We start from the raw sequence: 12,975 nt of genomic DNA on the forward strand, positions 1-12,975 counted from the left end.
CCACGTGGGTGTATGAACTTGCGAGGCAGGCAGCTTGTTAACAGAAAGATGACAAGGTTCCTCTCCTTCCCTCTGAGTCCGGTAATCTGATGTCCCCTGGGCCTGGGGGATTGCAGAGCTGGTTCTCTTTGGGGTTCCCTGGGGGCAACCACACCTCACCCGTCGCTAGGGGGAGCTCACAGCTTTCTCAGTGCAGGGCTGTTGGCTTCCACTCAGGGGGAATCTTTGGCAGGGTAAAATAATCCCCGACAACCTTTACCCCAAATACACGCGTGGTCCTAGAAAACTCTCACCCTCGTATACTCATGGAAATGCAGCTTCCTCTCGCCTGCATTTTTTAGTTGGAGAATCCACGGTAGACTTTCTCATGGAACCTCCCAGACTCGAGGTACACGCCAGTCTCCGTGCTCCTCACCTCCAAGAGACCCGTGTCGGGCTCTCCGAGTTCTCTGAAGGCAACCTCAGCCTGTCTAGAGATGAGAGTGGGTACCCACGGCTGCCGTCCTACAGCGCGGCGCTGAGCCCAGAGCTTGAGACAGCCCTGATCCTGCTCACCTGAGGCAAAGCTGTCTTCGTTCCCATCGCTGGCTGTCTGCCCACCTGACATCATGCGCAAACTCTGTGATGTCCCCCTCCTGGCGGTAACAAATTGTCCTCCTCCACTCTTCCCTTCAGACTTGTCCAATTTGCAGCGCCACCTGGAGGAAAGCGCCCTAGCACAGTACATACTCATTTGTCAGAATGATTTTCACACGTTTCGTGCTGCCCCACCAGTGTCCCTCCGCACGCAGCGCGAGAGCCTCGGGGTAGATAGACGATATTCCTCCGCCCACAGCCGCCGCGTCACCAGAAGGTAAAGGCTGGCCTCTCTCTGCACTCATTCTAGCATTTCCTACCTGGCCTCTAGTCCAATGCAGTAGATGTCTCAAAAGAACAAGGATTAAAGGGGTTGCAGAAAAAGAGTGGAAATGGTTTACTTAACATGCGGAAAATTTGAAGCAAAGTGATGGAAACCAAAGGCAGAGATGTTCTACTAAATACCATTTGAAGACCTGCCCTAGCCAACTGAAAGAATAAGCAAAAAATGCCTGGAGTGCTGGAATCAAATGTTTAAGTGTTATTAGGAAGAGTCTGTGATTTCAAAAAATATACAAAGTGACAGTGTCGTTGGCAAAAAAAAAAAAAAAAAAGATTGTTTCGTTTTACAGCTTGGAGCTGATGGCTGACGGCAACGTGAGGTCAGAAAAGAGAAGATTCTGCTCTCAGAATTGTAGATGGTGAGGGATTTCACCAGGTGAAAGAAACAAGGCACGCGGTTTAGTAACTGAGGAAATTCAGGCCTTGAAAGGGTGGTGGTTTTGACTTAATGCTTCTAGACGGTTGGTTCTCCGATTTCTTAGTTTCTGTTGAACTTATACACATTTAGTCTATTTTTTGATAATTGCTTTTGTTACTCATTTACTTTTTCACTTTTGTTACTCTCCTTTTGCATTTTTTACAAGTTATTTTCAGTATAAAAAGAGTTAATAAAAGTGACTGTGCATTGGAATGAGAAGGAAAAGAGAAAATGTTGAAAAACATGGCATCTTAATTAAAATGAGTAAATTAATGTCTTCCAAATGGACTAGCATCACTGCTTTTAACCCACAGAACTAAGCATTACTTATGAATACATTTTGCTTCTAGGTATAATTTTTGTGATAACCACAATATTGTTAACTATTTGTGATATATATGAAGGAAATGATAAGTTTCATGCAACACTGTTGGTTAAAAACTTCTCAGGCAGAGGGAAGTGCAGACGTGTGAATGCGCACAGCTGGTTTGGAGGGGCTGCCGTTGTTCTGCTTGGCTCAACCCAGGGGTGTGAGGGAGGACAGGATGGAGGATTAGACTAGAGTGTGCACTCCCCCACAGACCACTTCTCAGGAGCCAGACGAGAAGCCCAGAATCGTCCTCAGCTCACCTGTCCTTCCCCTCCACATCCACTTCGTCTCCAAGATGGCTCAGTGTGCCTCTTAAGCATCTCTTGAAATCGTCTGCACTTCTCTCCATCCTCAAAGAATGAAAATGTGTCTTTTAACGTGAATGAAAAGTATCTTTTTGCCTTTATTTAACCGTCTCGAATTCTCTAAGGAATTTGACCGGGGGTCCCTCTCATAACTATATGCTTGGTTTTCCCCACTTAAGAACAGAGAAACCGCCTGGTCACTAAAGTAAAAATGCAGTTTCACATGACAATGTTAACTTGAATTTTTTTACAAATGTAAAGGAGTTGAACTCAAAATATAAGTAGTTATAAGTAGGTATGATTATTATTCAAATTTCAGAGATGAGAAACCTGAGGCACCAGAAGGTACAGTAATCTGCCCAAGGCCACCCAGTCATTGTGAGGCAGAGTCAGGATTCAGACCCAGAGGCAGTGCCATAATGGGCCACCGCCTAAGTTCGTTGTCTCCCCTCCCCGGACAGCTCTGACTGGACTGGGCTGTCTGCAGCCAGGGGATTTTTTTAAAGATACAAATCTGCCCACGTCACGAATGCTTCATTACTCTGTAGTGTTCTCCCATTACTCTCTATAAAATCCAAATTCCATCAGTCCCTTCTCTTCACTCCAGTAGGTCTTTCACTGTGGTCCGCAGCACCTTGCACATCCATCACATGTCTTTTAAGTGTCTTGAATGTACTGTGGCCTCAAGTCCAGAGCTGCTGTGATGACGGATGCCCCATCTCCCATGCCTTTCTTCACTCCAGCTCTTCCCCGCCTCCCCGTTTCTTCATCTGACTACTGAGAAGTGGTTTGTGGGGAGTCTTTTGTGACAGTCCTGCCACATTTATCTTCAACATTGTTCAATTAATATTCATCATATATATTTTGAATCTTTTCTAAATTGCCATGACTTTCCTGTTTATTTACATCTTACACGTAATTACGCAGTCAATAGGCACTAATCGATTGAACACAGCCCATAATTCAGTAAGCACTCTTGTATTTTGAGTTCATCTCCCTTACATTTGTAAAGAATTCAAAAGTTGACATTGTCATGTAGTGACCAGGCTGTTTCTCTCCTCTTAAGTGGGAAAAAACCAATCATATAGTTATAAGACGGACCTCCAGTCAAGTTGAAATCTTATGGTAAAGTCAGTAAACACAAGTACTATCAGCAAAAATAAAAAAGTAACGGGGGGAGGGGGAGGAGGCGTTTCGTTTATATTGTAAATGTTTTGTGATCAGACATGTTAGGAAACTAGAAGAATTGGTTTTTCAAGAACTCTTTTTTTTTTTTTAACCTCAAAAGTAAATTGCTTCTTTTGCTGTTTGCCTCCAAGAATGTTTGAGCTGAAGACATTTTCAAGTTCACCAAATTCAACACATTCATTTCCATACATAAGATCAAGACCCGGAGATGTTAAGTGACTTAGGGTTGAATTTGACTCTCTCTTTAAAACAACATTACTACTACGTTTTTTCTGCCAGAACACACAGAAGCAAGGTGTGACCAGTTTTCACAATTTAAGAAGCTTTCTGTGGGTAAATCTGAGGTTGTGTTCCATCCCAGGTCCTTGCTCTAATTCCAGTGCTTTTTTCCTACTTAAAATTTAAAGATTAATACGGCATTAACTTTTTTCTCTCTCTACTTACCAGAAGCACTTGGCCCACAGTGTTTTATAATAGTGAATTTTAAAATCAGGAGAGTTTCAGGCCACAGTCACCCATGATCTGCCTGACCTCACAGGCATCGAGGTACATGTTGCCTACATTATAGGAACTTTGGCTTTAAACACTTTTCACATAAACTGTGTGTATTCAGGCTCATTTTCTCTTCCTTGCTGCATCCAGGGTTGCATGTGCTCTTAGACCCAGTGTGCCGGCTCTGCCCAGTGTTCCGTGTCGGCCCAGGGCCCTGGTCTTCACTGCCCCTGTGAGGAGCTGGCAGAGTGGAAGTTAGAAGGATTCAGGTTTTAAGTTTCAAGTTCTCTGGGATTGCTATTTTTGTGCCCCAAAAGCCCCAGACTTTCACTCATTTAGGAGACAAGAAAGCTTGGCTCCGTTCCTCTGTGCCAGAAGCATTTCCGTCCTAATCTGATGCTCGCAAGTAAAGGAGTGAGCTTCCTTCCCTTCCCCCTTGCCACTCAGAGGCTAGAGCAGCTTCCTAGGCATCAGTAGGGACCTATGAGAAGTGCAGAATCCAGGGTCCCACCCAAAACCTACTCTGCATTTTAAGGAGATCCTCAAGGGTGTGCAGGCACATTACAGTTTGAGAAGCACCTCTAAGGTGAGTGAATGAACCATTTCTTGGTCTCTGTGCCCTCTGTCCCCAGCTGGCTCTGTATCACATCCGCCCCACACAGACCAGGACTCCCACACAGACAAAGTGACCTGTCTGGCTCCCTCCTGCACCCAGCGGGAGCCAGCAAGGCTCTGTCCTGTGACCACTCCCAGGCCAGGTTGCCGTTGAGTTCATGTCTACCCTGATTCCTTGACTCTGCCAAGTTTTATTCTCCAAACCTTTTTATCCTTCTGTGAAATTTTCAAATGGATATTAAGTGGGGTAGAATTAGCCCAAATGGTTCAGGAATGGAAGTTTCTCCCTCAGGCTGTGTCCTCTCTCCTCAGTCATACGTCAGGGATCAGGAGGGGTTGTATAGTTACTTTTGTTTATGAAACTCTACACGAATGAGACTAATTTTCCTTCCCTGAAACAAGACGAAGAAGAACTAGAAGCCCCTCCTGACCTGCTCCCCTCGGTGCCCAGCCTCACATAAGAGGTGCGTCCAGATGGCAGGGGCCGGTGGCAGGGCTGAGTCAGCACAGGGGCCTGTCCCACAGTGCTCCCTGAACACAAGATTATCACATTGGTGACATGGAGATGTAGCTTCAGGTTTCCAGGTGTGTCATTTACCATTTGACTGATCCTCTAGAATGTACTTTAAATATATTATACAAAGTCTGTACTACAGAACTCTGGGACTATACAGCTCAGGCCCAGCCAACACTACTTAAACATCAAAAAGTAAAAGAACAGAAGTTAAGGATTGTGTAAGTATTGAGAGAAGGAGCGGCCTAATCTTCCTGGACTATTTTCGAAGTCGCTTTAGTTCGTCGGCTAAAACAGGTAGAAAACCTGGAATGTGCCTCGTTGTCCTGCAGCGACCACCAGTTTCCACCGCGTCTTCTGTGACTTTCAGTTCTTCCAATAAGATGCTTTTTTTTTTACCTCCTCAAAAAGTTCAAACTAAAAGTTTTAAACTCTGACCACAGTCATTTCTAAACATCGTCAGCATGTTCAAATTATTAGGGAAATTGGGGATGACAGAGAAAGGAGGGGGAGGGGCAGAATCCAGAGGAAATGAAGTGTCAAGTAGTTCCAGATAAGTAATATTTTTCTAACATAAGCCTTTCATACTGGCTTTATGTCTTAAAACTTCGTAACTGCTTTATGTCTTAAAACTTCGTAACTGCTTCCTAAGTTACATATGGAGTGCCCAGAGGAGCCATCTCGAGGGTATCTGCCTTCCTCTATTTACCCATTTTCATGCCGCCTCTTCCATGAAGAAAGTGTGAAAGGAAGACAATGAGCTTGCTGAGGAACACATCCTAGAAGACAGACAGTCACGCTGAGTTGGGAGTCGTGATTTTTATTTAGTGTTCAACACGGTACTAGAGCCATCCTGGGAAGTCAGGTCAGTAGCGGTAGAAGTTTCCGGCTTTTAGCCCGGATGCCATGGCCTGAGAAGGCGGCGATGCGGGCCATCACGAGCTTAATACCAGTGGGCGTTGTATGTTAACTCGTCATTCAAAGGACATGTTCCTAAGAACAGCAAATTCAGGAGCCATAGAAAAGGTCAGTCATGGGCTAATATTCCTAGATGTCATTTTGAAATTAGAAGTAACTTACTCATTGTTAGCACCTCAGAACATGATCTTAGGCAAAGAAGGGATAGTAGGAATCAGATCCAGTCACCTCATGTCGTCGGTGAAGAGACAAGGCACCAGAAGAAGAAGTACAAGCTCTGTCCCCTGTCGCCCACTGGGCCATCTCTTCCTGCTTGCTAGAGGATTGCTGTGGTCCTTGGGCACCAAACGTCTTTCATTCTTCCCCTGAACCTTCTGGCACTGTCCCCTCCGTGAACAAATTTTGGAAGCTGCAGAGGTCATCGTGAAGATGTTACACTCACTTAGGGGAGCATCGCCGGTCTGGGGGCAGCCCTTTTTCAAGCACAATGATGTTGCTTCCCAGCCCAGCCGCTGCTGCCCTCTCTGCTGCCAGCGCCTTAGTGGAAGGGGGCCTGGGTCACTTCCCAGTGAGGTGAATACACAGTGGCAGGAGAGCAGACCCAGAGGCTCTGCGGGGCAATCGTTGCTCCTCTTCTGGCATTTCATTCAAAATATAGTCAGAGCAAAAAGGAACAATCTCGCTTAATCTTCAGGAGAGGTGGTGGTTTTTTAAACTAAATTGAAGTATTATAATAGAAGCACACAATTAAAGGAAATCATTATGTAGGAATTGCCTTGGGGCTTCTCAAATCTTTCACAGGAAAATATTTTTATTAGAACAAATCCTTTTGCAGATTAATGAAATTGTCTCTAATAAAACACGGCAATGGGTGTGTTTAGAGATTTAGAGTTTCAAATGATAAGAGAAATATCAGCCAGCCCTCCCTCCACAGTTGTTATTAATGGACACTTCATTTTCTTAGTGTGAGCGCAGGTGATTTTGTAATAATACCACTTTATTTTGTAAATTAGCTATTTGACATGTTAGGTGAATACATGCTCTCTTATTATCCCTAATTATAACCAAAGATGTTAAGAAGGTCTTTAACCAGTTACTTTGGAATGCGGGTACATTCTCTGCCAGCAGCAACAGGCAAAGAGAGTTGTTCCCAGGGCTCCAAGAGAGGAATGCTACATTGTGTTGTGTATCAAGTAGAAAAACTCCCTATGGATTTATATTAGAAGATTGATAAGTGTTTCATTTTAGTGATTTAGTTGGGTGGGTGGGGGTGGGGATAGTCAAGCTCAGAAAGCATGAATTAGTCCCATGAATGTTTAACTATTAACACAAGTTTTCTGTACAGTAACATACTTAGGTATGATTAACTTCTTAAGATTTCGTTCTTAGTTCTCTAGAGGATTTGGGAAAGCACATTCTACAAAGAAACTTTAGTTTCTGCTCATTAAATGTGAAAAATTATGGAGCATTTAAAATTGTCTATTTCTGTGGTTAATATGGAAGTATTCTTTGTTTTTTTAATTAAAAAAATAAGCTAATATTTAATGGGATGAACTCCATAAGCATTCTTGTTTTGGGGAGAATGTTTTCAAATATATTGGTTGGCAAAAATAAGATAACTGAAACATCTTGACTTCTAAAAAAATTTTTCATCTTTACTGCTAATTCTACTTGCCCATCTTTTTAGTTTTTGAAAAGTTAAGAAGTGCTCATTTCAAGTGCTATTGAGAGATGATGGGTAGTAAAGAAGTCAGTTTTGCTTCATTGCAAAGGACCTTAGAGCCTAAAGCAGACAGTGATTCTTAGGGACACAGAGGCATTTAATGAACTGGGAACCGGGTTTGGGAAAACCCTATAAGTAATGCCCACCGGCCGCGATCAGAGGCACTTCCCACCAATCGGGAGGCCTCTGGAGGAGTCCACGCGTGGGAAATGTCGGCCCCTTTCATCTCCCAGACCCCGGCCTCTGCCTGCTGCGTGCCGGGCGGGCGCGGGCTCGGACGCCAGAGCCCCGCGGTCCGTTCCCCGGACCGGGACGCGCCTCCCGGAACGGCCCGGGCGCCCTGGCCGGCGGTCGGCAGGCGGAGGCGGAGGCGGGGGCGCCGCGGGGCTTCTCGGTTGCTACAGCCGTGATGTCACTCGCCCATCCTAACCCGCGGTTGGTTGTTCTGTGTTTCAGCTCTGCCTGCAGTTGAACACAAAGACCTGGAGGAGACTCCCACATCCTTCGGGGAGAAGAAAGGAGGCGGCGAAGCAGATTAAAGGAACTTGTGGCTTGTGGCCTTTTTGTACCCGGGCTGCCTGCAAGGGGGAAAGTGAATTAAAGCCACAGTGGCGGTTAATGAGCTGTGAGATGAGGCGCTGCTGCTGCTGACACTCAGGTTCCAGGGTCCGTCCGCTGCCCTTTGTGCTTCGTGTACATGTGTCTATTCAGCGCATCCGGAGGCGCCCAGAAGAGAATCCAACACGGCCGCCGGGGAGAGACCACCCACCATGCCCACGGAGACCCTACAGACAGGTAGCATGGTGAAACCGGTCAGCCCCGCCGGCACCTTCACCTCGGCGGTGCCCCTGCGCATCCTCAACAAAGGGCCAGACTACTTTCGCAGGCAGGCCGAGCCCAACCCCAAAAGACTCAGCGCCGTGGAGAGGCTGGAAGCCGATAAGGCCAAGTATGTCAAGAGTCAGGAGGTCATCAACGCCAAGCAGGAGCCCGTGAAGCCGGCCGTGCTGGCCAAGCCCCCGGTGTGCCCCGGCGCCAAGCGCGCGCTGGGCAGCCCCACGCTCAAGGTGTTCGGGCCGCACGCCAAGACCGAGAGCGGCGTGCAGAGGGAGACCCTGAAGCTCGAGATCCTGAAGAACATCATCAACAGCTCGGAAGGCTCCAGCACAGGCTCGGGTCACAAGCACAGCTCCCGAAACTGGCCGCAGCACAGGCCGGACGCCACCGACCTGCACCGGCACTCCTTCGCCGAGTCCCTGAAGGTCTACCCGACGCAGGGCCGCGGCAGCCCGCAGGAGAGCGGCTCCCACGTGGGCAGGAGGCTGCTGGAGCAGACGGCCGAGTCCTTCCTGCACGTCTCCCACAGCTCCTCGGACATCCGCAAAGTGACCAGTGTGAAGCCCTTAAAAGCGATCCCGTGCAGTAGCTCCGCCCCTCCCCTGCCTCCCAAACCCAAGGTCGCAGCCATCGCCACCATGAAGTCCCCCGAAGCCGACCCTGTGGAACCTGCTTGTGGAGTCAGCCGAAGACCCTCCCTCCAGCGGTCAAAGTCAGACTTGAGTGACAGGTATTTCCGAGTGGACGCAGACGTGGAGCGGTTCTTCAACTACTGCGGACTGGACCCGGAAGAGCTGGAAAACCTTGGAATGGAAAACTTTGCAAGGGCTAATTCTGACATAATATCCCTCAATTTCCGCAGCGCAAGCATGATCAGCTCGGACTGTGAACAGTCTCAGGACAGTAACAGTGACCTTAGAAATGATGACAGTGCCAATGACCGGGTGCCATATGGCATTTCTGCGATCGAAAGAAATGCTAGGATCATCAAGTGGTTATATAGCATCAAACAAGCTAGAGAGTCACAGAAGGTCTCCCACGTGTAAGAGAACGTGCGTGCAAAGGAGGGAGGGGTGGGTCTCTGTCTGTGCATCCGCAGTTGTGAAGGTTGTGAGGTCTCCTTGAAGTGTTGTGAGCTTCTCTACTCTCTTTGTGTTGCTTGTTGTGCAATGTTTTCAAGTTGCATGCCTGTCAACATGGGGACTGACCTGGCTTCCACGTCAACCATCGCTGCAGAGCCTGGCTGAACACACGTCATCTGCCAAAAGTTTCAGGCCAGAATCTGATTAGGGCTTTGATCTTAAGCAAAACTGTTTACAGGAAAACGGTATACAACTTCTTCAATATTTATGTGGTTCTTGTGTTTTTATACCCCGCGCTATTGTGTCTTAATTAAAAGTTTTATCGACTGGCTTTTAAGTTAAGAGTAGAATCTTTTTGAAATAAAAAGCCAATTTGCCTACGTGTGAGACCGAAATAATGGGGAAATAAATGGGAACTGCTACCAAACAGAGGGACTGATCTAAGATAGAAGCAGGCTGGGTTTCTAAGGAAGAAAGTGGTGAGCCTGATTCGAATCAGTTACATATTGAAATCCTCTTGCCACTTACTAAAGTGATGGTTGGGGCGACAGTGCTAGTTTCTGTGTCCTAGTCAGTGTGTAAATGGTGGTGGTCCTGTGTAATACCCCAAGAAAAGACAATCAGATACAATGAAGGTGATGAAATCTAGGAGGTTGAATGGGGTTTTGTCGATATTTTTCTGAGGGTTGATTCAGAAATTTCTACTACTAAATATTTTGTCCGGAATGGCCACCCAAGAGCTGTTACTTGATGTCTTAAAATGTTGGAGTTTGATTTTGGGGTCAAGAACTAATTCCACGCTGATTCTCTGCCCTCCCTCCAAACCTCCCTCTGTTGTTGTTGTATTTGGGAGAGCAGAGTGGGGCTTGTGCAGGTTCGAGCTATCTGAAGACATGAACACAAACGGAAATACCAGCCATATCAATATAGAGCCTCCTATTCAGAAGTGAACACCTTCAGTAACTGAACCATGTCTGAGCAGTGTGACTGTGTTGTCTTGCATATGTTATTCTCTCGAGCTGCGGACCTTTGTCACAGCTCTAGGAAACTGTAGAAACACGACACTATGTAGCTTCCCCCTCCCCCATGGTCTCTAGTGCTACATATCAACTTATTCCCCTTTTCCCCAATAACCTGTCTTCCAGTTAGCTGTCAACCAGCTGACGGCTGTGGCGTGGTAGCAGAGAGACACACACGCAGTGGTCTGCTTCATTGCTCGTAGTCATGCTCTGAAGTTCAGGGGCACCACCTTAAACTTCATCAGCTACTAGGAAACTTTTTATGGTGTAAATGCTGTAAGACTTTGTACATACTTCAGTTGTTATGAAATCTTGAAGAAAAAAAGAAAAAGTTACACTAATAAATAGCTCTGGTGCAGGCACTAATGGTGGTGGTTCCTCTTTGTACTTTCCTTTGTTCCCTCCACGAAAGTTTCACTTTGGACGGTGAGCCAGAAGCAGATTTTTGATAGTCTTGAAGAAACATTATTTCATTAAGTTATTTTAACCATATCACAATTGTTGGAACAGCAGTGTGTAGCTATTGCAATGTGCTTTTGCTAAAATAGTTGCCTCGAGGTTCTTAAAATATGCTGCCTTTTCTTTACTTAGTTCACACTTCTGTTTTTATCTTTTCTTAAACATTAGAATTTATCACATCTTCCGCTAGACTCTTCAGTTGTAAATATTTATGAGTTCTTACAGTGGAGACATACCTTGGAAAACTATAGCCTTGTTCTCATTTGTACAAGCCCAGTTTCATTAACTTACACATATTCATACATTTGTCCACTCATTCATTCATTATTCTTTCAACAGGTCATTCACTGTGGCCTCATAGTAGGTATGGGCTGTTGTGGCCAACGACACAGTCTCTGCATCAGGGAATTGAGATTTTCACTTTTCTTTTAGGAGAAATATCATTACTCTTAGTGGAAACGTCTTATTTCCTATTAGGACTTTGAATATTCAACGAGTATTTAAAGAATCAAGTTATTTGAAGATTAACATTTCTTTGAAAGTTCCATATAATATGTAAATGTTAAAAATCATTATTTAAAAAGTGATTTTCGGAAACAAATGATATGATGCCCAGCTATTACTGTTCATAAACATTTTCCTTCTGAAAATCAAATTTGATTCCTTGACTCTTTCTACTGGTTTTGAATTCTTTCTGGTTCTCTGATTAATTTCCAGTTCAACTAGAACTCTACTTCCCAGAAGAAACAGTTTGAAATGCAGCTATGAACAGTGATGATACAACGCATTCAAGACAATAGGATGAAAATAAATGTACACACACACACACACACACACACACACACACACACGTTTTCTTCCTTCACAATTGGGATAGAAATGCGGCCATCAAAATACTCATGGCTTAGCATTATATATCCATCTCTCTCTAGGGCTATTGAAGTACCAAAAATAGATATTCTTTTTCTAAGGAAGCCAGTTTGTTGGGGAGATGAGCACTTTTTCGCTAATTTAATATCACTGTGTATGACAATTTAGTCATAGATTCTATTGAATCTTCCAACGTTTCAAAACCACACTTAATCTATGCCAACAGCGCTATAAATCATCTCCCTGTAACTCAGTCTAATATTCTGTGGCCTTATTTGTACAATAGACAAATGTGAGGCTTTGGTTCCTTTTATGGAAGAAGGAACTCATTTCTTTTTGTTCTTGACACTAGAGTTCCTATAAAGGACGAATTCAAATGCTTAATACTAAATCCTAAGAGTGAGACATTTCCTAATTGTGAAGTCCTTTTAGCAAAATGCTCATTCTGTTAGTACATCGAAGTGTCTCATGTGTCTTGTGTATGTGTGGGTTGATAATGTTGGTATGAATATAGAGTTGTCATATAGGTTCAGCACACTTTTTTCTCAAACCACACAACGCAAAGTGAATCATGATTGCACTTAGATGGCCCTGGAAACCGGTAGTTTCTTTCTGAAAAACACCAAATTTTAAGACAGTCCTCTCATATTTACCCCCGCTGCCATTGTCTTAGTTCAAACTCTCTTCTTTTACCCGATCTGTTTTTCTTAGAATTCCTAACTGAAAGTCCTCCTCCCCCTCAGCCAGTTTCTACCCATCCCATTTCATGCCGAAGATATTATAATCAACTGTGATCATGTCACTCCTCTATGTAAAAGCATCCTCCAGCTTGAAGATATCGCTGATACGACCAATCCTAACTTCTTAACAAAGAATGTCGGGCATTTACCTTTTAGGCCTCATCTTCTCTGTCTCCTTCAGTCATCCATTCTAGGCCCCAGGCTCCAACCAAAGGATGTTCCTACTGGAGACTTCTTAACCACTGCACTAGTGATTTATTGCATATAACAAATTTCCTCAAAACTCAGCAACTTAAAACAATTAATATTTATTATCTCTCAGAATCTGTGGGCCAGGAATCCTGGAGCGGCTGAGCTAGATGGTTCTGACTCAGGGTATCTCATTAGGCTGCAGGCAAGATGTCAGCCAGGGCTGTATCATCTGAAGGCTTGACTGGGGCCGGAGAATCTAATTCCAAGATGGCTCACATGGTATCGGCAAGAGTCCTTACAACATGGCATCTGGCT

At 45.0% G+C, this 12,975-nt stretch overlaps 1 protein-coding gene across 8 annotated transcripts in view; it reads left to right on the forward strand.

The window, feature by feature from the left end:
- Positions 1-10,765, forward strand: part of FAM110B (family with sequence similarity 110 member B) — a 116,701-nt gene extending 105,936 nt beyond the window's left edge. For all 8 annotated transcript variants that reach the window (XM_011359178.2, XM_023530055.1, XM_011359177.2 and 5 more), the window contains one exon: positions 7,918-10,765. In XM_011359178.2, coding sequence (XP_011357480.1) covers positions 8,232-9,344 — 1,113 coding nt within the window. In that variant the 5' untranslated portion in view covers positions 7,918-8,231 and the 3' untranslated portion in view covers positions 9,345-10,765. The remainder of the gene's footprint in view (positions 1-7,917) is intronic.
- Positions 10,766-12,975: the final 2,210 nt, after the last annotated feature.

Source organism: Pteropus vampyrus, unplaced genomic scaffold (genome assembly GCF_000151845.1).
Source record: "Pteropus vampyrus isolate Shadow unplaced genomic scaffold, Pvam_2.0 Scaffold45, whole genome shotgun sequence".
NCBI classification, from domain to species: domain Eukaryota; kingdom Metazoa; phylum Chordata; class Mammalia; order Chiroptera; family Pteropodidae; genus Pteropus; species Pteropus vampyrus.